This window comes from Eptatretus burgeri, chromosome 17, assembly GCF_056783735.1.
Source record: "Eptatretus burgeri isolate ZD-2024b chromosome 17, Ebu_testis_v1, whole genome shotgun sequence".
In the NCBI taxonomy this organism is placed as follows: Eukaryota; Metazoa; Chordata; class Myxini; order Myxiniformes; family Myxinidae; genus Eptatretus; species Eptatretus burgeri.
This window is the reverse complement of record NC_140977.1, coordinates 43,065,602-43,090,754: the sequence shown is the minus strand read 5'-3', so window position 1 is coordinate 43,090,754 and position 25,153 is coordinate 43,065,602. Positions and strand designations below refer to the sequence as shown.

The 25,153-nt window shown below is 48.4% G+C and overlaps 2 protein-coding genes across 9 annotated transcripts in view; one reads left to right on the top strand and one right to left on the bottom strand.

The window, feature by feature from the left end:
- The first annotated feature begins 8,133 nt into the window (after positions 1–8,133).
- LOC147009907 (tumor protein D52-like) lies at positions 8,134–18,878 on the top strand. 3 transcript variants are annotated; one of them, XM_085862421.1, is made up of 8 exons: positions 8,134–8,353; positions 13,581–13,762; positions 13,880–14,028; positions 14,361–14,462; positions 16,433–16,456; positions 17,203–17,241; positions 17,847–17,907; positions 18,026–18,878. In XM_085862421.1, exons 1-8 carry the CDS (start codon positions 8,338–8,340, stop codon positions 18,158–18,160), a joined length of 708 nt encoding a protein of 235 aa, XP_085718547.1. In that variant the 5' UTR covers positions 8,134–8,337; the 3' UTR covers positions 18,161–18,878. The 3 variants fall into 3 exon arrangements, with proteins under 3 accessions (XP_085718547.1, XP_085718548.1, XP_085718549.1); XM_085862422.1 differs by lacking the exon at positions 17,203–17,241; XM_085862423.1 differs by lacking the exons at positions 16,433–16,456; positions 17,203–17,241 and having other exon boundaries at positions 8,135–8,353.
- Positions 18,879–19,246: 368 nt separating this feature from the next.
- Positions 19,247–25,153, bottom strand: part of LOC147009905 (RB1-inducible coiled-coil protein 1-like) — a 118,826-nt gene continuing 112,919 nt past the window's right edge. For 5 of the 6 annotated variants that reach the window (XM_085862415.1, XM_085862420.1, XM_085862416.1 and 2 more), the window contains 4 exons: positions 22,508–22,566; positions 22,020–22,147; positions 19,965–20,035; positions 19,247–19,820 (listed from right to left, as the gene is read on the bottom strand). In XM_085862415.1, coding sequence (XP_085718541.1) covers positions 19,656–19,820; positions 19,965–20,035; positions 22,020–22,147; positions 22,508–22,566 — 423 coding nt within the window. In that variant the 3' untranslated portion in view covers positions 19,247–19,655. The remainder of the gene's footprint in view (positions 19,821–19,964; positions 20,036–22,019; positions 22,148–22,507; positions 22,567–25,153) is intronic. The other variant, XM_085862419.1, reaches the window with a different exon arrangement.

The window sequence follows — 25,153 nt, the reverse complement described above, 5'->3', positions numbered from 1 at the left end:
AGAAGTGGTGCGTGCCCGTACGGAATGTTCACATGCATTCCACGAATTATCGCTTTCATTGAATTAACAACTGCTGTGATACTTACACACACAGAGTTAATTAAAATCCAAATTAAAATCAAGTTTACCTCCCTGTCTTTGCTTGCCATGACATTCGCTGCCATTGACCATTGCCAGTCCGACACCATGGTAACTGAGGCGCCCTTTCCCCATCGGCCACGCCTACGCAGCAACGTGTCCTGTCATTGGTTTGGTAAATAAATTACCATAACTTGGGAAGCACTCCTCCGATTAATATCAAACCTTGAAAAGGCACATCCTCAGGTCCCCAGCAATATACCTGGCAAGTTTCAATTAGATCGGACCAGTGGTTGTCGAGAAACAGCGGTCACAGACACAGACACACAGACACTGCTGGAATTATAGATAGATATCAGACATAATCCAGGACTAGACTAGGTCATGCTTCGACAGGTTCCTCATCGGTGATCTCCATTTCCAAGAATCAAAGCATTTGAGAAGTTCCAACCGTTTGATGACTTTTTAGCATCAGTTCGCTAATATTTACAGGTAAGCTTTCTGTTAAGTACCTCAAATTCTGTGTACAAAGTCGAGGCTCATGGAGGAACAAGGAATGGATCAGAACGTAACAGAACAAAGGGAACAGCAGATAGGCCCATAGCTGAGTCAATGGGCCTATCACGTTCCCATCACAGACAGATTGGTGGTCTCTCTGCCTTCTCCCACGTCCTCTCTGGTCTTGCACTCTCTACTCTTTCTGTGCATTGTCTCTCCACCCCACCTCCCCCCCCCCCAGGTTTCTGTAGGGCACACACGGTCCACCGTAAACCCCCTTCTGGTGAAACTACTGAAATCCAAGATCACTGTTCACCTCCACTCATTTGTTTCTCTTTGTTCACACCTATGGAGCAAACTTCCACATCCTCTTCAATCTCATTCTAATCTCCAGGTCTTCAAGACAGCTGTTCACCACCATCTCGGATCATCCTCATCCAAAACCATGATCTTTTCTACCCCTGTTAACCTTCCCGAAACCCACCTCTTTTCCACGTTTCTGGTGTTGCCTTCCTGAGAGTTTGTTTCTGAATCCATCTTGTCCATGTTGTGCATCTTCCCCTACCCCTCATACCTTGTTTGTCTGTCTCACTCCATTTTGTCCCTCAACCCTGCTGTTTGTGTCCCACCCCTCCCGTCCCCCTCTTTGTCCTGTTCCTTTTGTTCTGTTGCATCCTGATCCATTCTGTGTTCTCGCTCTTCCATAAGCCTCGACTTTGTGTTCAAAAAAAGAGAGGGGGGGGAGCTGTTGGAAATAAGACCTGCAGGGGAAAGGACGAGGGGTCGCTGCATCTGCCTATTATTTGGGGGTTCAGTCAACAGTTCAAACCACACTACCACAGTAAGTCAGCTTGTTCGAAGTACCTGAGCAAGCCATTACAGGTAATTCACTTTTTATTGCACCTGAGCTGCAACAACCCAGGTTTATATGCCAATTATGTACATGCTGTGGAGTTCCCGTGCCCTCAAGATCACAGAAGTTCTCATTTACAGGGAATTTATTACCAAGTCGGGGAGGGGAGGAAGAAGAACAACATGGACACCTGGCAAAAATGGACTGTGTCAAATGAAACTCAAAATAAATTCCCAACACACTGTTGGAACCATGATGAAACTTAATTACTAATCTTACTCATTTGTGCAGCGACAAATTCAGATACACAGTATATATATATATATATATATATATATATATATATATATATATATATATATATATATATATATATATATATATATATATAAATAAAAAAGAGAGAGAGAGTGAGTGAGTGAGTGAGTGAGTGAGTGAGTGAGTGAGTGAGTGAGTGAGTGAGTGAGTGAGTGAGTGAGAGAGTGAGAGAGTGAGAGAGTGAGAGAGTGAGAGAGTGAGAGAGTGAGAGAGTGAGAGAGTGAGAGAGTGAGAGAGTGAGAGAGTGAGAGAGTGAGAGAGAGAGAGAGAGAGAGAGAGAGAGAGAGAGAGAGAGAGAGAGAGAGAGAGAGAGAGAGAGAGAGAGAGAGAGAGAGAGAGAGAGAGAGAGAGAGAGAGAGAGAGAGAGAGAGTTATTAATGGAACCTATCCACAGCGCTGTACCGGAAAACAAAGCTCAACGGGACCAGAGACCTGTGCAGGACCAAGGAGGCTGTGTGGGATCATGGGGGAGAAAGAGAGAGAGAGATAGAGATATATAGATAGATAGATAGATAGATAGATAGATAGATAGAGAGAGAGAGAGAGAGAGAGAGAGAGAGAGAGAGAGAGAGAGAGAGAGAGAGAGAGAGAGAGAGAGAGAGAGAGAGAGAGAGAGAGAGAGAGAGAGAGAGAGAGAGAGAGAGAGAGAGAGATCACCCGCACAATCTTCAGCATTCTTTTACCGCATCTGGCGTGGCCCAATTAAGCATCCGTGGTGCGTGCCTATAGGCCGACATGGACATCGCGCGAGGTGGACGCGCCTGTGCTAATTGGCTGCAACTTTCCGATCACGTCGACATGTGACAAGAGCCCCTTATCTGATCGCTCTGCGGGCTTCTGAATCATGTGCCCATCCTGTGAGGTGAGTGGAAAATACAAATGGACAGATCGTATACAGAGAACGTCACAGAGTGTAGGAAAAGGGAAAAATCACCTTCAAAATAGACACTCAGGTAGTGGAGGATAAGAACTTCTGAACACGACTCGATGCTATCTCATTAATTACAGTAATTACATCACACTTATGCTAACATGCACGATGAAATAACTATGACAACCGATTCTCCATTTACCCCTGAGAACAGATCCGTAACAATATAAAGATGTATATAAAAAATACGTCATTGTAAGTGTATATTTTAATAAATAAGCACATAAATATGTACAAGTACAAGTACAAGTGCATGTTTCAATAAATAAGTCTCAAAAACAAATACCTGCCGAGACGCCCAGCCAGCAACTCGGAATTCTCATGTCTATCTGAGACACACAGCCATCTCTTTCCTAATTACCAAAGAATGACCATGATGACCAAAATTCACCCTGAGCCCAGGTATAATTAATTAACAAACAAGCAATTATCACGGGGAGGGAATATACATGGAAACAAGCAAGAACAATTATAATACAATAAATATACCATCAGAGATGGGGAATCCCCCACCATTGACTGAAAAAGTTCATACATATTCCAGATAATGAGGGAGGTGAATTGGAAACAAGACACCATTTGGTCATCATCTCGAAAAAGTTCCCCAGGGGTGAGGAACGTAGTAACCAAAAATAATTGAAATCAGATAAGTGGTTTTCCATTTATTACAAAAAACATTTTTTTCAAGATGGCCGCCCCAGTCGGCCATCTTGGATCCGGCCACGCCCAAAATCAACAGGGTTCTTCCTTTTTAGGTGGTACATGCGTGACCCGAATTTCAAATCGATATGGCAAACAGTTTATGAGTTATCGCACTCACAGCTATAAATGTTGACGCCCGGACGGACGGACGGACGGACCTACCCAACTCATAAACCAAGTTTTGTCAAAACCTGTCCACAATTTTTTTGAAATAACATGCTATATATTGTTTTTGGCTCTATCTCTCAATGGTAAAGAATCACTTTTCGTGAAGTGGTGACGTATCACTCAACGGTAAAGAATGAAGAATCATATCATAGAGTGCAAATTTTTTTTTAAAAGTATAGTATCCAGACCTTCACCAAAATCGAATCAGTTTGTCCAGGTCACACACCCAACGTGTTTAAGTTTCGTCTGAATCCATCCATAACCTTTTGAGATATTCTGCTCACAAACAGACAGACAGGGGTGAAACCAACCTCTGTCCACCTTCGGTAGTGGAGGTAATAAAATATGCCAAAGCCTTCGTGGAAGTGGGTTGTGGATGCTGTTTTGTAACATCAGCGATTTGTGCACACACACACACACACACACACACACACACACACACACACACACACACACACACACACACACACACACACACACACACACACACACACACACACACACACACACACACACACACACACACACACACACACACAACCCTGTGGCCATATTAGAGTACAAGCAAAAGACAAAGCAACATCCATTCACAATCGGTTGAGTTATTGTGCTTTACGTGCTTTTTAATGGCCAAACAAATGGAGTTAAAGCTGGTCCTGAAGTTTGTGTATGTCGATACGTTGGATCTGAATGAATTTCCGACTAGAGCAAGGTCCAGAAGCGAGACTAACTTTTCAACCATTTTAGTTTTTTTGGATACTACATAGTCGAGGTTCGTAGAAGAGCTAGTACTTGTACATTGAAAGGATCAGGACGCAACAGGACAAAAGGAACAGTTGAGAGAGGGGGGAAACACCAACTGCAGAGTTGAAGGTTGAAGAGTTGAACATAGAGGGAGACCTGGGAAAACAATGGGTGTGGGGAGGAATAAGTGGCAGGGGAGGATGCATAGGGTAGACAATATGGATGCAGAAGGAAACTCTCAGCTTGGAAAACTGTAAATTTTGAAGTAGTTATTGGGGTGGGGTGGGGCTGGTGTCAAAGAGAGTAGAACCAATCATGGCTTTGGAATGGGGAGGATCTGAGATGATGGTGAATAGCTGTCTTGAAGACCTGGAGGGAAGAATGAGAATGAAGATGATGTGGAAGTTGGTTCCACAGGAGGGAGGATCGAGGAACAAATGAGTCGAGGTGAACAGTGATCCTGGATTTTGGGAGTTTCACCAGAAGGGGTTGATGTTGGAGTTGGACCATGTGAGCCCTGCAGAAATATTAGGGGGAGGGGAGGGGGACAAAGCATGGAAAGTGCAGAGGGTGCAAGACCAGAAAGGAGACGGTAGAAGACAAAGAGAGCACCGACCTGTCTGTGATGGCAAAGTGATAAGCCCATAGACTCAGCTTCATCATGGGAGATTTCAATAATCATGAAGACCTTGGTTTCCATGGCGTCAATCTGAGAAAGGTGTGAGGCAAGGGAGCACCAGGCCAGAGGGGAGAGCAGTTCTCCATCAATCTGCATATAAAGGACATGTATGTGGATATGAGTTCAGGTGTGCTAAGGAAGGACATTGTATGGTGGAGGATGCCCAGGAAGCGGCCAGGTTGAGTGAATTATCTTGTACTTTCCCCGTGTGTACAAAGTGGGGTTCAGCAATTGATTCACTTTGTCTGTTTGTTTGTCTGTCTGTCGATGTAAAAACGTCATTTTATGATCGAGGCACGACTTGGACTTTTAATTGAATATTATATTTTGATAATATACACAAAATCTGCCTCTTCGCCATACTTTAAATGGCTCTGAATTTGAGAAGCTAGTACGTGCCCGTACGTGCAAGGCCGCACGTGCAAAAAAAAACTTTTAAACCGCGAGCCAGAAACAACAACCACACAGGCCATTCGTTCGCTCTCGTGTGGCCGTATGTGCAAACCAAAAAAAACTTTCAAACAACCACACAGTCCGTTCCTTCGCTCTCGCGTGGCCGTATGTGCAAACCAAAAAAAAACAAAAAAACTTTCAAACAACCACACAGTCCGTTCCTTCGCTCTCGCGTGGCCGTATGTGCAAACCAAAAAAAAACAAAAAAACTTTCAAAACACCACACAGTCCGTTCCTTCGCTCTCGCGTGGCCATATGTGCAAACCAAAAAAAAACAAAAAAACTTTCAAACAACCACACAGTCCGTTCCATCCCTCAAAAGAAAACTTTCAAACCGCGTGCCAGAAACAACAACCACATAGGCCGTTCCTTCGCTCTGGTAAACGACGACTGTATTGGGGCATTGTGTTTATCTATAAATGCGCATAAGAAATCGAGAAAAAGTCATCACTATCCGGAAGTGGTGCGTGTCCGTACGGAATGTTCACATGCATTCCACGAATTATCGCTTTCATTGAAGTAACAACTGCTGTGATACTTACACACACAGAGTTAATTAAAATCCAAATTAAAATCAAGTTTACCTCCCTTTGTCCTTGCTTGCCATGACATTCGCTGCCATTGACCATTGCCACTCCTACGCCACGGTAAGGCGCCTTTCCCCATCGTAACTGGCACGGGCCGTGACGTCATCGTCGGCCGTGCGTGCACCGGCTTACGCAGCAACGTGTCCTGTCATTGGTTTGGTAACTAAATGGCCGCAGCAACGTGTCCTGTCATTGGTTTGGTAACTAAATGGCCGCAGCAACGTGTCCTGTCATTGGTTGGTAAATAAATGGCCGCAGCAACGTGTCCTGTCATTGGTTGGTAACTAAATGGCCGCAGCAACGTGTCCTGTCATTGGTTGGTAACTAAATGGCCGCAGCAACGTGTCCTGTCATTGGTTGGTAACTAAATGGCCACAGCAACGTGTCTTGTCATTGGTTTGGTGACTAAATGGCCGCAGCAACGTGTCCTGTCATTGGTTGGTAAATAAATGGCCGCAGCAACGTGTCCTGTCATTGGTTGGTAAATAAATGGCCGCAGCAACGTGTCCTGTCATTGGTTGGTAAATAAATGGCCATAACTTTGGAACCACTTGTCCGATTAATATCAAACCTTGAAAAGGCACATCCTCAGGTCCCCAGCAATATAGCTGGCAAGTTTCAATTAGATCGGACCAGAGGTTGTCGAGAAACAACAGACACAGACACAGACACAGACACAGACACAGACACAGACACAGACACAGACACAGACACAGACACAGACATTGCTGGAATTATAGATAGATTGTACAGAATCTCGTCCTGATTGCACATGCACAGAGGAGTGATAATATTTTTACTCAGTCTGCATGTCTGGCAGTCAAACAAAATATAAAATCTTTCCAAACTGGGAACTTGCTGTTTTTAAGGACGTCATAAAGGACAAAAAAAAACAGGCACGAAAACCTCATGTAACATGTTCGATCAGGTGGTGTAAAAGTCGTTGCATCAATGGCGGTAAACTTCCAAATTTTTTAATTTTTTTTTTTTACAACCTTTAAAATCTTTATTTTGTTTCCAGTGAATGATATACTTGAACCTGTATAGCACAAATCACCTGATTGTCACTTTCAAAAAACCTTCCGCTTGGTTGTATTTGGACAAAATATTACGGCACCCACGTCATTCGTCATCGCAACCAATCAAATTTGCCGCTCGGCGCTCTTTTTTTTTTTCTTTTGCTCCCCTTCTTTTTTTTCCTCAAGATTGTGCGGTTTAAATGTGTTCTCCGAACTCTCCAGTTACAAAAATTTTTTCACACCCTGGAAGAAGGAAAGCTGATGAGAAGGACAGACGCGGAGCCACGATTTGGCCTTCTGTTTTTCGTGGTTCAGCGTGTACTTGTCAAATTTGCAAGAACAAGACCGATTTCCGAGGGTGCTTGTCCAAGTAGGTCACTCTGTAAGATCTCTCCTCACATGCAGGGAATATAATGCTGATCAGACACGCAAAGTGACTCGTCCGCCAGGTAGTGGCCATGTCGGCGTGATTCGCTTCTGCTCGAATCACATTCTTAACACCGAATCTATAATATAACCAGTATTCCCAAATCAACACGATTGTCTAAACGAGATACAGCGCAAAAAAATTATCATTTAAAAAAAATCATATTTTAAGAAATATAAATACGTTGATTCGGTCCACGTGTTGTTTTCACGTTGTTTGTTGGTAATCCAAGATGGCGGATCGTAAACGTAGTGACGTCACACGCACGTTCTCCATTAACCCGTTCGCCACGGCGGGTTCTTTGCTTGTGCAAAACAGCATTATAAGGGTTACTCAATAATAAAAAAAATGTTGTGACATATGAGAAAATAATTGACCTTATTGTTATTATGTTTTCATTATAAATCCTTCGTAATTTTCGTATTTAAATATTATTAAAAACAAAAATAAACTAAATTCGGTGCAAGCGGAAGTTGCGTATCCGGATGTGTATTGTAAGCTTGGTGGATGTCCGACTTTTCGGTTTTTCATTTGGACGTGCGTAGTTTTCGTTTGTCGGTACTAAATGCTGCATGTTTAGTTGTGGGAGATTATTTTGATTAAATTTTTCTTGACGAGCAACAAATGCAGTCGTCAGTATTCTGCAATGACGTCACTCGCCGCAACGTGTGACGATACGACGCCATAACGTGTGACGACACGACGCCACAAGGACGCACGTGCCGACGTCACGACGCATGACGTCGGAGCGTGTTTTCAGCACGCCTGCGGTGCTCTGCTCTATTGCTTCATCCGGTGTAGTTTTAGTTACTTCTCCAACAAAGTTAATCCAAGACTGCTTCGTCGTGAGGTGAAGCTGGATCGGATCTTTGTGAAGAACATGGAGAATCAGGAAGGTTTGGATTTCGTCGGCGACCGTTTTGCGAACTTTATTTTCATTCTCGATGCCTTTCATTAATTTGTACATTTTGCCTCCATCCACGACCGTCTTGTACGAGTTTATTCATTATTTTCCATCTGTTTAATCTTCATGTCGTTGGTTTTACTGAAACACATTATATCCACAGTACAGTACTGTAAAGTTACAGGTTTTACCAAATTTCCCTGCACTGAATTTACTCAACATAACGTCTGTTGGTTTCGTCGGTTCAAAAACCCCCTTTTCCTTATTCAGGTACAAAGTCATTATTTAATTATTATCATCATCGTGTTGTGCATTTCTCACTGATCTCTCTATTAACTGGATCGGGTGCCTAACGTTCATTGGCCGGGCGGTCCTGAAGCCACCGGAAGTGCTCCATCCGCCATGTTGCTCCTCCCACAACACAAAATCCTGTTTTGCATCAACACAATATTTGCTTAAAGGTGGAAATTTCACTTTCCCACTTGATTTTATTCCATTCTCGGGTTGAAAAAGCATTGTTATGGTATTTATGAAATCTTGTGCTGCTTACGGTTGTAAAAACCGACACCGTCGTGATCAAAGGAGATGAGGAATCACGTTTCATTGGTAAGTGGAAGTCACCCATTCAAAAGTTATCAACAGTCCCATTCATTCGTTTTGGGAGAACAAAGATGGCGAACAAGTGGATTCCCCTCTTCGTGCAGACATCAGTGGTTGTGACTGATAATACAGTAGACTTTCCAGCATCCATTTGTTGACCTCACCACCACCCCTACTTCCTCTCTCCACTCCCTCTCCACTCGCCTCCCACTCCCTCTCCACTCGCCTCCCACTCCCTCTCGACTCGCCTCCCACTCCCTCTCGACTCGCCTCCCACTCCCTCTCCACTCGCCTCCCACTCCCTCTCTACTCGCCTCCCACTCCCTCTCCACTCGCCTCCCACTCCCTCTCCACTCGCCTCCCACTCCCTCTCCACTCGCCTCCCACTCCCTCTCCACTCGCCTCCCACTCCCTCTCCACTCCCTCTCCACTCGCCTCCCACTCCCTCTCCACTCGCCTCCCACTCCCTCTCGACTCCCCTCCCACTGCCTCTCGACTCGCCCCCACTTCCTCTCCACTCGCCTCCCACCCCCTCTCGACTCGCCTCCCACCCCCTCTCCACTCGCCTCCCACCCCTCTCCACTCGCCTCCCACCCCCTCTCCACTCGCCTCCCACCCCTCTCCACTCGCCTCCCACCCCCTCTCCACTCGCCTCCCACCCCCTCTCCACTCGCCTCCCACCCCCTCTCCACTCGCCTCCCACCCCCTCTCCACTCGCCTCCCACCCCCTCTCCACTCGCCTCCCACCCCCTCTCGACTCGCCTCCCACCCCCTCTCGACTCGCCTCCCACCCCCTCTCGACTCGCCTCCCACCCCCTCTCGACTTGCCTCCCACCCCCTCTCGACTCGCCTCCCACCCCCTCTCGACTCGCCTCCCACCCCCTCTCGACTCGCCTCCCACCCCCTCTCCACTCGCCTCCCACCCCCTCTCCACTCGCCTCCCACTCCCTCTCGACTCGCCTCCCACTCCCTCTCGACTCCCCTCCCACTCCCTCTCGACTCGCCTCCCACTCCCTCTCGACTCCCCTCCCACTGCCTCTCGACTCCCCTCCCACTGCCTCTCGACTCCCCTCCCACTGCCTCTCGACTCCCCTCCCACTGCCTCTCGACTCCCCTCCCACTGCCTCTCGACTCCCCTCCCACTGCCTCTCGACTCGCCCCCACTTCCTCTCGACTCGCCTCCCACCCCCTCTCGACTCGCCTCCCACCCCTCTCGACTCGCCTCCCACCCCCTCTCGACTCGCCTCCCACCCCCTCTCCACTCGCCTCCCACCCCTCTCCACTCGCCTCCCACCCCCTCTCGACTCGCCTCCCACTCCCTCTCGACTCGCCTCCCACTCCCTCTCGACTCGCCTCCCACCCCCTCTCGACTCGCCTCCCACCCCCTCTCGACTCGCCTCCCACCCCTCTCGACTCGCCTCCCACCCCCTCTCGACTCGCCTCCCACCCCTCTCGACTCGCCTCCCACCCCTCTCGACTCGCCTCCCACCCCCTCTCGACTCGCCTCCCACCCCCTCTCGACTCGCCTCCCACCCCTCTCGACTCGCCTCCCACCCCTCTCGACTCGCCTCCCACCCCTCTCGACTCGCCTCCCACCCCCTCTCGACTCGCCTCCCACCCCCTCTCGACTCGCCTCCCACCCCCTCTCCACTCGCCTCCCACCCCTCTCCACTCGCCTCCCACCCCTCTCCACTCGCCTCCCACTCCCTCTCCACTCGCCTCCCACTCCCTCTCCACTCGCCTCCCACTCCCTCTCCACTCGCCTCCCACTCCCTCTCGACTCGCCTCCCACTCCCTCTCCACTCGCCTCCCACTCCCTCTCGACTCGCCTCCCACTCCCTCTCGACTCGCCTCCCACTCCCTCTCGACTCGCCTCCCACTGCCTCTCGACTCGCCTCCCACTGCCTCTCCACTCGCCCCCACTCCCTCTCCACTCGCCCCCACTCCCTCTCCACTCGCCCCACTCCCTCTCGACTCCCCTCCCACTCCCTCTCGACTCCCCTCCCACTGCCTCTCGACTCGCCCCCCACTTCCTCTCCACTCCCCTCCCACTCCCTCTCGACTCCCCTCCCACTGCCTCTCCACTCGCCCCCACTCCCTCTCCACTCGCCCCCACTCCCTCTCCACTCCCCTCCCACTCCCTCTCGACTCCCCTCCCACTGCCTCTCGACTCGCCCCCACTTCCTCTCCACTCGCCCCACTTCCTCTCCACTCGCCTCCCACTTCCTCTCCACTCGCCTCCCACTTCCTCTCCACTCGCCTCCCACCCCTCTCGACTCTCCTCCCACCCCCTCTCGACTCGCCTCCCACCCCCTCTCGACTCCCCTCCCACCCCTCTCGACTCGCCTCCCACCCCTCTCGACTCGCCTCCCACCCCCTCTCGACTCGCCTCCCACCCCCTCTCGACTCGCCTCCCACCCCCTCTCGACTCGCCTCCCACCCCTCTCGACTCGCCTCCCACCCCCTCTCGACTCGCCTCCCACCCCCTCTCTCGACTCGCCTCCCACCCCTCTCGACTCGCCTCCCACCGCCTCTCGACTCGCCTCCCACCCCCTCTCGACTCGCCTCCCACCCCTCTCGACTCGCCTCCCACTCCCTCTCGACTCTCCTCCCACTCCCTCTCGACTCGCCTCCCACCCCCTCTCGACTCGCCTCCCACCCCCTCTCGACTCGCCTCCCACCCCCTCTCGACTCGCCTCCCACCCCCTCTCGACTCGCCTCCCACCCCCTCTCGACTCGCCTCCCACCCCCTCTCGACTCGCCTCCCACCCCTCTCCACTCGCCTCCCACCCCCTCTCCACTCGCCTCCCACTCCCTCTCCACTCGCCTCCCACTCCCTCTCCACTCGCCTCCCACTCCCTCTCCACTCGCCTCCCACTCCCTCTCCACTCGCCTCCCACTCCCTCTCCACTCGCCTCCCACTCCCTCTCGACTCGCCTCCCACTCCCTCTCCACTCGCCCCCCACTCCCTCTCGACTCCCCTCCCACTCCCTCTCGACTCCCCTCCCACTGCCTCTCGACTCGCCCCCCCCTTCCTCTCCACTCGCCTCCCACCCCCTCTCGACTCGCCTCCCACCCCTCTCGACTCGCCTCCCACCCCTCTCGACTCGCCTCCCACCCCTCTCGACTCGCCTCCCACCCCCTCTCGACTCGCCTCCCACTCCCTCTCGACTCTCCTCCCACTCCCTCTCGACTCGCCTCCCACCCCCTCTCGACTCGCCTCCCACCCCCTCTCGACTCTCCTCCCACCCCCTCTCGACTCCCCTCCCACCCCCTCTCGACTCCCCTCCCACCGCCTCTCGACTCCCCTCCCACCTCCTCTCGACTCCCCTCCCACTGCCTCTCGACTCGCCCCCACTTCCTCTCGACTCCCCTCCCACTGCCTCTCCACTCGCCCCCCACTGCCTCTCCACTCGCCCCCACTCCCTCTCCACTCGCCCCCACTCCCTCTCGACTCCCCTCCCACTCCCTCTCGACTCCCCTCCCACTGCCTCTCGACTCGCCCCCCACTTCCTCTCCACTCGCCTCCCACCCCCTCTCGACTCGCCTCCCACCCCCTCTCGACTCGCCTCCCACCCCCTCTCGACTCGCCTCCCACCCCCTCTCGACTCGCCTCCCACCCCCTCTCGACTCGCCTCCCACCCCCTCTCGACTCGCCTCCCACCCCCTCTCGACTCGCCTCCCACCCCCTCTCGACTCGCCTCCCACCCCTCTCGACTCGCCTCCCACCCCTCTCGACTCGCCTCCCACCCCTCTCGACTCGCCTCCCACCCCTCTCGACTCGACTCCCTCCCACCCCTCTCGACTCGCCTCCCACCCCCTCTCGACTCGCCTCCCACCCCTCTCGACTCGCCTCCCACCCCCTCTCGACTCGCCTCCCACCCCTCTCGACTCGCCTCCCACCCCCTCTCGACTCGCCTCCCACCCCCTCTCGACTCGCCTCCCACTCCCTCTCGACTCGCCTCCCACTCCCTCTCGACTCGCCTCCCACTCCCTCTCCACTCGCCTCCCACTCCCTCTCGACTCGCCTCCCACTCCCTCTCCACTCGCCTCCCACCCCCTCTCGACTCGCCTCCCACCCCCTCTCGACTCGCCTCCCACCCCCTCTCGACTCGCCTCCCACCCCCTCTCGACTCGCCTCCCACCCCTCTCGACTCGCCTCCCACCCCCTCTCGACTCGCCTCCCACCCCCTCTCGACTCGCCTCCCACTCCCTCTCCACTCACCTCCCACTCCCTCTCGACTCGCCTCCCACTCCCTCTCCACTTGCCTCCCACCCCCTCTCGACTCGCCTCCCACCCCCTCTCGACTCGCCTCCCACCCCCTCTCGACTCGCCTCCCACTTCCTCTCTCCTTACCTCCCACTCCCCCTACTTCCACTCTCTCCCACCCCTCATACTCTGCTCTCTCCTGCCCTCCCTTACTTCCATGCTCTCTACCCCCCTACTTACTCTCTCCTAACTACCTCTCTCCTTCCCTCCATCTCAACCCCTCATTCACCCTTCTCTCTCTCTTTCTCTCTTTCTCTCTCTCTCACCCTTTAACTCCCCCCTTCTCTTTCACTTTTCTCCCTCTTATTTTATTTTTACCTCCTCTTTCACTTTCCCTCGTTCCTTGCAGTGGATGTTAATCTGACCTCTCCGAGCAAGGGTGGGGACGGTGAAAATTTCGGGTCGATCTCAGAGGGTGTAGAGGTGAAGGCTGACATGGGTGAAGGTCCAAATGCTGGGGGTGAGGGACCAAGGATGATGATCGGACTCACAGAGAAAGAGAAAGAGGAGTTGTTTCTGGAGTTGTCCAAGGTGAGGTCTTTTTACTCGAACCTTGCATCGTTCTCTTTCCCATTCATTTTACTCTCGCCACCTTCGACACCGAGAGCTATGTGATCACCATTTTCCACATTAATCCATTGCACGCAGGTCGAGGAGGAGGTGCAGACCTTACGGCAGGTGCTGGTATCAAGGGAGCAACGTGTAGCGGAGATCCGTCAGACCTTGGGCCTCACTCCCCTTTCTGAGCTACGGCAGCAACTCAGCCGTGGATGGCAGGACGTGCAACAGTCAACTACGTGAGTGTTTGTTTTGAATCGAGTTGAAGTGACCGTTGATCTTCGCGACGCTGGACTCGAATGGTGTTCAGCTTTACTTCGAGGTTGAGACTTGTTTTTCTTGGGGAAGATTTGCTGCTTGTGGTTATTTATTGTCATTCTTGTGCTCACAAAGTTATTAAACATTTGGTTGGTATTTTGTTCAGCAACTCCAGTTCGGTTTTCTGTCCAAGTGATATGTGATGAGCTATTGGTAACAATGGGGAAAAAACAGCTTGACAGGTAGAATCGATGAAATGGAAATTTGTAAAGTATGGATTCTTCCCTGGTTACTTCCTTCCTTCCTTCCTCAGCTATAAGAAGACCCAGGAGACGTTGAGCCAAGCTGGGCATAAAACGAGCGAAGCTTTAAGTACTGTGGGATCTGTCCTTGGACGGCACTTAAAGGACATGAAGTGAGTTTGAAATTTTATCTTTATAGTGACCATACACAGGCCAGTCTCATTCATTAAATAAGTATGATGGAATTTTACCCCCCACTCCTCCAAAGAAGAGGAAGAGGAAGAGGATGAACCACTCTTTTCATGTCTTCAGATGCATAGAGCTGCCAAGGCAGTTTTCCTTGGCTTGGGGACACAATCTTGGACGGGTCGCCATTCCAATGCAGGAGAGTCGAATGGCTGGTACTCATTTTTCCAAACTTGGAGGGATGACAGGTTAAATCAACCCACTTGGTGTTACCTCAACGGCATGGCAGGGGCTCAAACTCGGGACCCTAAGATGTTACCGTTACTGAGACAACACCAGGCTTCCCCACCCCCTTTGGCATCCATAATCAACCGACGGCCCCAAACCAAAATGAATCAACAACATTGTGCGGATCGGCAATGGGGAAATTTCAGACGGACAAACATGATTCATCATTGGTTCACAAAGAGTCGGTCAGTTAGCGTCTGAGAATCGTCTAATTGCTATGACGGTACGCTCAACCATGACTGTCTGTCTGCTCTATCAGCAATTTGTCGCCATTGCAGTATTGACCAAGTAATTGTTGCGGAATTGCATGGAACTTACCAAAGCATGTTATTGACAGCCAACTGATGGGTTTTGATTAATCCTACCTTGGGTCAGCTGGGATTTTTGGCTCCAGGCATTCACAAACTGATTGGCCAGGTCTGACGGTTGATTGACGGTGATTTTGGGCAGGAATTTGTAATTTGTTCAGGATGCCGTCGATTGCTCACTTGCAGAGCAAGTCTGTCGATAGAACACCCGCCTTGACCAGTTGAGAGACGGCGCACACATTGATGCTTTGCCCTGCCTGAGAAACACCACGATGACAGTTTATAGCTGGGTCGGGATTCCAACCCAGGCTAAACAGCTCTGAGGCGAGTGCGCGTATCTCCAAGTTATCTTGCCAGTGCTGGCAGCCAAACAAAAACTACTGGATGATTTGTTTCTCTATCAATCACTGGTCGTTGGTTTTCCATTTGTGATGGTTGTGTACCTTTGATTGAATTGGCCTGTATCTGTCGTGCGGCAAGAGTCGGTCACATTTAATGGCAGTCGGATTGGACACCGGAAGTTACAGGGACTGGAATTTCTGGATCGCCGAGAAAACATATGTTGGGGGAAGATGGTAAGGTGAGATCCAGCGATGTAGTATTTTTGTGAAATCGCCCAAAAGGTGACTGATCGTCGTTGTTAAAACAGATTAAGCATCTCGGGGTTGCCATTGCCCGAGTGTCTCAGCCTGACTTTTAACTTCTTGATTGCTCTGTGGACTGCAAAGAAAAACGTGGCATCCTTGGTATCCAGTGTTCCAGGAGGTTGCGTCCCTTCCAGTAAGGTCGTCTGCTACTTTTATTTTTTTTTACAGGATTTAAGGCACGTAGCGGAGCGCACGCGCGCGCGTGCGCACACGCACACACACACACGTTAGATGAGACTATCACAGCAACTGAGCTTGGGGGAAGTGCCAGAGCACTCTGGGTACCAGTGATGTCACAACAATGGCAACACCTTTCTCACGGGCACCCAGTGAGGCATTTCCTTTGAATGAATTTCCTCCTCCCTCCACATGGATGCCAACCTATCGTGCTGTTATCGTTTTAGATGCTGCACGTCCACAGCAAGGCAGCAGAATGTACCATTAAAAAAGAAAAAAAAAAGTCTTTGGTTTGACTCGGCCAGGGTTTGAACTACTGACCTCCCAGATTCGGAGGGGATGCTCTCTCCATTACAGACTGATATCTCCAGTACAATGCAAGTTGTACTTCCGAACAATTTTGGTTCCCTCCCTTTTTTTGCATGAATTATGCAAATTTAATTCTGGAGATGGTGGCCAGAGCGACAGGGTCGGTGTTTTTCGCCAGATGGCTGCTGTTTTCGTAATCTCTGTGTTTTGTTTCTCACATGCTGCCAGGATGCATAACGCTTGGCCTTTTGGGTAAGGTGATTTTTTTTTTTTTTTTTTGCCTCCATTACACTCTGCTGTTAATCTTCATCAATGGATAAGCAAGTTTCTTGTTGCCACTTGTACAGCTTTACAATCTCGTGTTTGCAGTGTAACCTAATGATGTGCACCTGTTGGCGCATGCACTCCGACTGTGTTGAAATGAAATGGCGGTGCGAGCGGCTGCGCCGAGTGTAAAGGCCGATTTTGAAACTGACAACCAGCTTATCCGATTCCAATTTTAACTCAACGACTTTCTGATAAGAACCAATTGCTACAATTAACTGCAGCTTCTGTTAGTCTTGCATCATTTTCTGTGGAGGCAGTCGTATCTTGCCTTCACGGGTCTCTGATTGGCTGTGATACGTGTGATGTCACATCACACGTTTTGGGCGTCTGCAAACAGTAAATTAACTATTAATTAGTGCAATGTTTTTGTTTTGATCACAATGGATTTTGCATACAGACATCTCGGCTCATGCAGGAGCAGCTCGACAATTAGAGGTTGAAAGGGGAATGGGGAGACAAAGACCACAGGTAGCAGAAAGGGAAAGGGGCGGAAGGGTTCCATGAGGATAGAAGAGAGCAAGGTGACGACGGGCAGCACTTTGCACACCGAGGACCTCAACAGTTCATGGTTCTTTGGAAGCAACGATTTAATTGCTTTCTTTAGTTTTTAAGTATTTTAACCTTGCATTGTTTAACCCTTTCTCTTCCCCTCATGCTATCCTCACGGACAGCTCCCTCGTGCTGCCTGTAATTGGCCTGCCTGCCATCAGGTACCGCTGTATTTGACGATTATGCCCGCACACAAAATGTTTGATTATGACACAAAAAAAAAAACCGAGCAAAGGTTCGGGTCTGACGTTGGTGATTGCATCTTGAATTGGATTACAAATTTTAACCACCGACTCAAGACTGAAGCATGGCTGAGGCGGTACGCCTGCGCATGAGGATGGGAATAATTGGTTCGCAGTGCCAGCTAGAATCCATCGACTCTTGTTGAAAGACACTGTGGGATCTTTGACGTCCACCAGCAATATACGCTGGTCGACGGGTCCACAGCTTGATGTCCCATCCGACAGATGGCGCATTTTGCGATGTGTGTGAAGGACCGGTCCGGCAGCTTATCGCCACGTCGGGCATCCAACTCAGACGAGATGGTTCAAAGGCAAATCTGCTGTCCTGGATGGTCGTCTTGAAGCGACCTTCACCATAGCCCCTGTTTAAGGTTACCGGGTGACCGAATGTCGTACAATGAGCCTTGTTGGTGGACCTTTCTTATCATGCCACATTGTATCTGTTGGGCCTTCCCAGCAACACAGTTTCCTCATCGATTTGACAAACTTACCACTCCACCTCGTTCACCCTTTTCTCACCACAGGAATTCGCCAGCTTTCAAATCTATTGAAGAAAAGGTCGAGACAACAGTGACGTCCATCAAGGTACAGTTTGAGCTCGAGAGAACCAATCAACTACCTGTGGTTAAATACGGCTCAAATGGCTGCCCAGCTAATACACCTTTGCTTATTATCTCGCACCCCCCACCCCCCCCCCCCCCAGTCTCGCGTGAGCCGGAGTGGTAGCACCGGAGGCAGCAGCTCCGATGAGCATTTGGCCGCCGACTTTTCAGATCAGCCAGGCTCACCTCTAACCCCTGACCCATTTCCTTCCCCACCCCTCAAACCACAACACTGAGGGTGAAGGGAAAGCAAAAGGGGGCTACAGCAGGCGATGAGAGAAAGTTACATGAAAGGAGTTATAATTTTGAGGAGGGTGAATAAAAGGATGTTTGACATTGATGGCTAAGATGTAAACGCTTTATTAATCCGGTATGTTCTTTGCTGTTTTGTTTACCGTGTTCCTGTTTGTTTTACGTTTGTGGTGTCGGTTGAGCAGCAGGGCAATGCGGGGTGTGTGGACAAAGGGAATGCGGGGAGGGTAACACGGGGATAAGGGGGTTGCGGGTATAAAATTATGTGACAAAGGGAATGAGATGGTTCCAAGAAGATTGAGGGTCATTGCTGCACTCCAGAGCATGAGTGAGGAAAGTTTCCACATTAACATGATGTCAAACCTCTACCTACGGTGATTACTCCACAAGTTACTCGTTCAGTTTCCACTGTACAGACAGATAGATGGCGACGGGAGACCAACAGCTTCTAATCAACACAAAAGGGTCTGTTGCTGGGCTATCTTTTTGTCAAAATGCACAATTAAAAGCCATTGTATTAGATGTTTGACATTAACCCAACATGAACTATGTCAGTCTTTAACAGAAACACTAAATTGAAAGTATCAACCATTGTGCACCTTTTCGAGTTGTGTGGTTGATACGTTTATATTTTCTATCGTCTCTCCTCTTGTTGTGCCGGTGATATTCTTGCTGCTTCAATAAAGTTTTTTTTTTTTCTTTTCCAGGTTTTTTATTTTTATTTTTTAGGCTGACGGTGTTTCGGAAAAGGCAGATTTTTCTCGGGAGGGTATGTGTGCGAGAGGTGTCAGTTGTGTATTTACATCAAGTATAGCTTATCAGGATTCCAAAATAGCACAAAGGTTACACGATGAGAGAAGCAACCTTGAACCTGCTTTATTCATTTATTTTGGTCGTGTACAAGAGCCTCAGCCATTTGGATCTTTAGGGGGAAGGAGAGCTGTCGAGAAACCCGGAAGTGGATCGGGAGGGAGATTGGAAGTGCACAAAGGCCGGATAAGATTCCGTAATGTTTTTGTAGACTGCCTCCAAGGTCTTAGCCATATTGGGATTGACTGAAAGCCGTGGTAAACGTTTCAAGCACGTTTTATTCCAGCCTTGTACAAACTGGAAGGGAGGGACGGGAACGGACAAAAACTCAATTGGCAACACGTAGTACCGGTAGTTAATAAATACAGGTTGTGTATCAATACTGTACCAGGGAGAATAATTTCAGAAGGTCCATCCTGTAGTAGGTCAAGGTTACGGACAAACTGAGCAACTCCAAACGTTAAGAGCACCATCGACTTGCATGAGGTGTTAGTGTGCTAGATTATTATTATATATATTTTTTCGACCTTTTAAGCAGCCAGGAACCTTGAAGGCCCGAGACTTGAGTCCAACCTCCTTTCTCTCCTTTTCACTCTGTTATGAAAATGCAGTGCTTGAGCAGCAGAGCGGCAATCCGATGCCGGCCGAGGTGTTTTTTGTAGATGTTGGTTAGCTCGAAGGTGTTGTCCGTGATTGATGGGAGGGTGGCTGCGTTGAGGTGGCGCAAAGCTGCCCGGTTGTGGTCGGTGCTCGTGAAGTCGGCCTGCGACCCCAGGGCTCTGCTTTTACCCGGAAAAACTTCGTCCCCAGAGGTACGCGAAAACGGTTCTGAACCTGGGGCAAAAAAAAAAAATAATAATAATAATAAAGAAGGGAAATAGGTGGTCAGAAGGTCCTTACAGAGGCCGAGTCAGCGGTCGTCTGCGTGAGTTTCGGATGGGAGCCGAGGTAACTTTGGAAGATGAGATGGTGAGGTACCTTTTTGGCCTGACAGTATTCTTTCTGCAAAACTCGTCCCAGAACCCAAGGCCTGCGCAGAACACCAGCTGCTGGGAGCACACAACTTGACAGTCACAAGTACAATTGTTTCCCTTTGTGAAACTCATGAAGCAGGATGTAAAGTTTGTGGTGGTACAGGTAAATTGATCAAGTGCAAGGTCTGTACACATGAGGGTCAACATGAATGGGTGATGTACTGTGATGGTCAACGAGTGTAAAGCTTCGACTGAAAGGGAATTGAGTTTATCAGTCAATTCGTGCGTATGCGTGAAGGCGAATGGATAGAAGAGTGAATGCTCTACAAGACATACAGGATGCTCACCCTTTTGGGTGGTGAGGAAGCAGTAAAAACCCGAGCCGAGAGATACCGATCAAGCCTAAACTAGTTGGTTCCTTCACCTTCTCTACTGGATACTTGTATTTTGGATGATCGCCGTAATCTAGACATGAGTGAACCTTTTTGAAAGTCTGCTTAATAACATATTATCCTTGGTGTTGGCTTAATGGTTAGGGTGGTGGGCTTGGGATCCTGGGGTCCTGAGTTCAAATCCTGCCTCGCCATTGAATTAATAGCAGGTGGGATGACTCTGCCTGTTATCCTTCGGAGGTCAGCAGAACGAGTACCAGCTTGCTGGGATGATTGAGCCATTCGAGTGTTCTGTGTCGGAGTGGTGACCCGTCCAGGATTGTGCCCAATAGCCTGGGAGACTGCTTTGGCAGCACCGACACTCGATACAGAGTATGGTCCCAGTGGATGGATGGACGGTTCAAACATACCGAGAGAGTTCATAGAAAACCTTACCCCACGCTGTGTTGAAGTATATAATTCAATTTAAACAAAATGATGATGTTATTTTAAAGGTCATATTAAAAATAAAAAACCCCAGAAGTTTCGTGCTGTTGAAGCAGCCTTATACACCACCACATTTAACATGTCCAAGTGCTGCAAAACTGGAGGTTTTTGGAAGCAGCAGGAAGGAGAGTTGTGTTCTTCAGTATTTAATTCAATTGAAATTAAATAAGGATTGTAAACGTCTTATAAAAAATTTATTCTGGAATTTACCACCGTTGACACAGTGGCTATTTCACCAACTCATCGAACACATTAATTTAGTTATTCGTCCCTGTTGTTTGTGTCCTTCATGACATTCTAAAAACAGTAAGTTTCCTGTTTGTAATGATTTTCAATTTTGTTTCACTGCCAGACAGGCAGAGTTTAAAAAAAAAAATAAAAAAGTTCTCACTCGTCTCTGCGCACGTGCGATTGGGACAAATTCAGAGCTGAAGTATACTGCTAAACTACAGGTTCGCTGAACTTACGTTTGTGAAGACAGACAGACAGACAGAAATGAACCGATTGCTTAACTCCACATTTCGCTTCACGTGTGTGGGGTAATAACCTGTAGAAATGTATGTAGTGTCGATCAAATAATAAAAATAATTTCATTTCATTCTGCGCAAGGATAATCGTTGGAGGAGTGTGTGCGCGCGTGTGTGCGTCACTTTTGATGCGCTATGTCGTAACAATTAATGTGCTCAATACATTTTCGATTGAGGATGCACAAACTGAACTACCAAAAAGGCAAGGCACCACATTTTTATGACGCGCGTATCGGTCAATTCTTAGCTCCAGGACAACACTTCCAGAGGAGCCTCTGCTTCAAAAAAAAAGCTTAAAGCCACTCGAACGCCCTAAAGTACACGGGACCCAAGGTTGTTTTTTTTAATATTCTATTACTTTGAACAAGAGCGGAGATTATTTTGATTAACTCGTGTGGAAAACAAATGCACTAAACATTTCCATGTCTTGTCAGGTGATTTGCTGTTATTTCAAGCAGCTTTATGTGAAGATATTTGGCTAAAGGCTGGAAGTAAAGATGGTGTGATTGGTGAAAGACCACATAAAGGTATTGTGATTGGCGAAAGACTGGTGCGTAAAAGGTATTGTGATCGGCTAAAGACTGTGAAGGTGTTGTAATTGGGTAAATATTGCAAGCAAAGGTGTTGCGATCTGTTGCAGTGATAATGTCTCACAACGGCAGAGGCCCAGAGGGCCGAGGGAGTCAGAATGCAGGAAGTAGAGGGTTGGTGCTATTGTGAACAGCACGTAATTGTCATGTCTCTCATCCAGGATTATCAGCACCAGGTCACCGACTTGAAAACTGAGCACAATGGGTGTGTAACATGTTACACTGTTATGTCACTTCAAAATTTTGTTGCAATTCATCTACAAACCTGATTCCTCACTGAGGTTTTTTTTTTGAAGCTAGTGAAAGTACATTGGGCCATGTCAAAGACAAATTGCAATTGGAGAAGATCTGGGGACGTGGGGATGAGGGAACAAAGACAGCAACCATGGGTGAAGAGCAGCAAGGATGTTTAAGGGAACGAGGATCTGTAAGGATGTAATATAAGAAAGCTTAATGCACGAGTGCGTCAGGATGTATGGAGCAGTGACGACAAGGTGCAAATGAAGGGAAGAGTGGTCGGGGTGAAGATACAAGGACTTGATGATTACTTACTCCCTGATTGTGAGTTTCTCCGCTTGCCGAATCATGCTCCCGCTAACACTCTGAGACATCTGAGGACATAAATCGCAGAATTGCAGATAAATGATGTGCAGTTAATGCAACATGACGGAATTAACGGTAGTGTAACCATTTTAAAACTGCATCCCAACACGACAGTTAAATAGATGCTCGGCGTACCTGAAAACCGAACTCTGATGAGGCCACATTTCCGTGTATAGAAAGGATTTTCAGTCATGTGCACTGAAGTCATGCGTCTTGTGGACTTCAGTATATACAGTATTTACTAAGCATAGCTTATGTATTGTGGATTTCAGTATGTACAGTATTTACCTCCACGACCTAAGGTGGATGGGGTTTTTGTTTTCACCCCTATCTGTCTGTATGTGAGCAGGGATATCACAAAAACTTGGACGGATTCGGATGAAATTTGGTGGACAGGTTGGGTGTGTGACACGGACAAATTGATTCGATTTTGGTGAATATCTGGATCTGAGACTTTTTAAAGAGATTTTTCACCATTCAGAGATCGGGCCAAAAATGATACAGAGCACGATATCCCAAAAAGTTATGAACAGACTCGGACAAAACTTGGTGGATGAGTTGGGTTGATGACAAGAATAAGGTGATTCGATTTTTGTTAAGGTACGGATGCAGATCCAGCCTTACAGTGGGCTACAAAACGTAAACTATCCAGCCTGGTGTGTGTGTAGACACATGTAGATCCTCAATATATATATATATATATATATATATATATATATATATATATATATATATATATATACATATATATATATATATATACATATATATATATATTACACACACACACACACACACACACACACACACACACACACACACACACACACACACACACACACACACACACACACACACTAGCATTGATCCTTTCGTTCATTGCTCTCTTTTCACTCAAGCTCCAACCCCCAGTCCTATTGCTATATTGCTGTCAGTCTTGGTTAAAACAAATTAAACCTTACCTGTTTGTTTTCTCAACACCCTTCACTTCCTGAAACACCTAATCAGTTTACTTTTCTTGAAAATATTAATCATGAAAACGAACATGGTAGTACAAAACTTTCATGTGAAGACAAAACAAAGCCAGAAGGGCACTCGGTAGAGTGCTTACCTCCGCCATGTAATACCTGATCCACGAGAACATTTCCGGCCCAATACATTTTTGAAATGTGTGTGTGTGTGTGTGTGTGTGTGTGTGTGTGTGTGTGTGTGTGTGTGTGTGTGTGTGTGTGTGTGTGTGTGTGTGTGTGTGTGTGTGTGTGTGTGTGTGTGTGTGTGTGTGTGTGTGTGTGTGTGTTTTGTCTGATGAATGCATCCACACATCCAGGTCCTCAGACAGGTATTTCCTTAAATGCATGTTCACATTAGCCCCATCCCCATGTTTAAAGGGATCTTAATGTGATGCGTTGAGAAGGGTAAAGGATAGATCCCCTCTCTTATAGGAAACTTTCTTTTTTTTTTTAACGACAGACACGTTTACAAATATATTTTCCGAGCTCTGAAGCCCGCCTTTATTTCCTCAGCGCCGATCTTTCGTGAGCTCCGATGACCGCCTTTTTTGAGAGCGCACGGGTCGTCATGGTATCCGTGCCCCAGAGGGGTGGGGTGAGTTTGGGGCGGACGGCACCCCGCGGAGAGGGCCCGCCCTCGTTTTTCCTCAAACATTCCTTCGTGAGCTCCGACGCCAACCTTTTTTGAGAGCGCACCGGTCGTCATGGTAACCGTGCCCCAGTGGGGTGAGGTGAGCTTGGGGCGGACGGCACCCGGTGGAGACGTGCCAAAGATATAAAAAAACCAATGTCACCCCCAGGGTGACCAGTATTTTGCCAAAATGTGAACATGAGTGACTTATTTATTCGATTAAAGTTACTCAAAAAATAAGGGTTTTGTCGACCTTGATGCTTGACCTTTTTGTGACATTGACCTTTGACCTTGACCTTTATATTTTCGTACGGTTAATGGTATCTCTCCAGGACCGTTGTACATGAAATATCAAGAGATTTTGATGAGAACTGAGGAAATAAAATTTTCATGAAAAATCTGTTTTTTCGTCATGACGTCATAGCGTCAAACTTTTGACAGATCTGGAAAGCACTTATCAAGTGCTTTCATATGAAGTATTACTCGATATGGTATCTAAGATTTCAAAATTTGACCTTGGGGTCAAAAACTTTCGACCTCCAGCGCTAACCATGAAGGTCAAGGCCGATCGCCACCAAAAATTAATCAGCTGAGCGCCAGACCATGAACTATATTACCATGAAGTTTGAAGACGATCCGATCAAAATTACTCAAAAAATAAGGGTTTCGTCGACTCCCCTGATTTGCGACAAAGTGACCTTGACCTTCAAAATTTTATGCGCTGAAAGGGACCTCTATAGGCCTCTGATATGCGAAGTTACAAAAATGTCCAATGATAACTGTGCTCTGCAGAGTGATCGATACGTGATTACAGACAAACAAACAAAAATAAAATAAAATAAAAGAAAAAAAATTTAATCAGCTGAGCGCCAGACCATGAACTATATTCCCATGAAGTTTGAAGACGATCCGATCAAAATTACTAAAAAAATAAGGGTTTCGTCGACTCCCCTG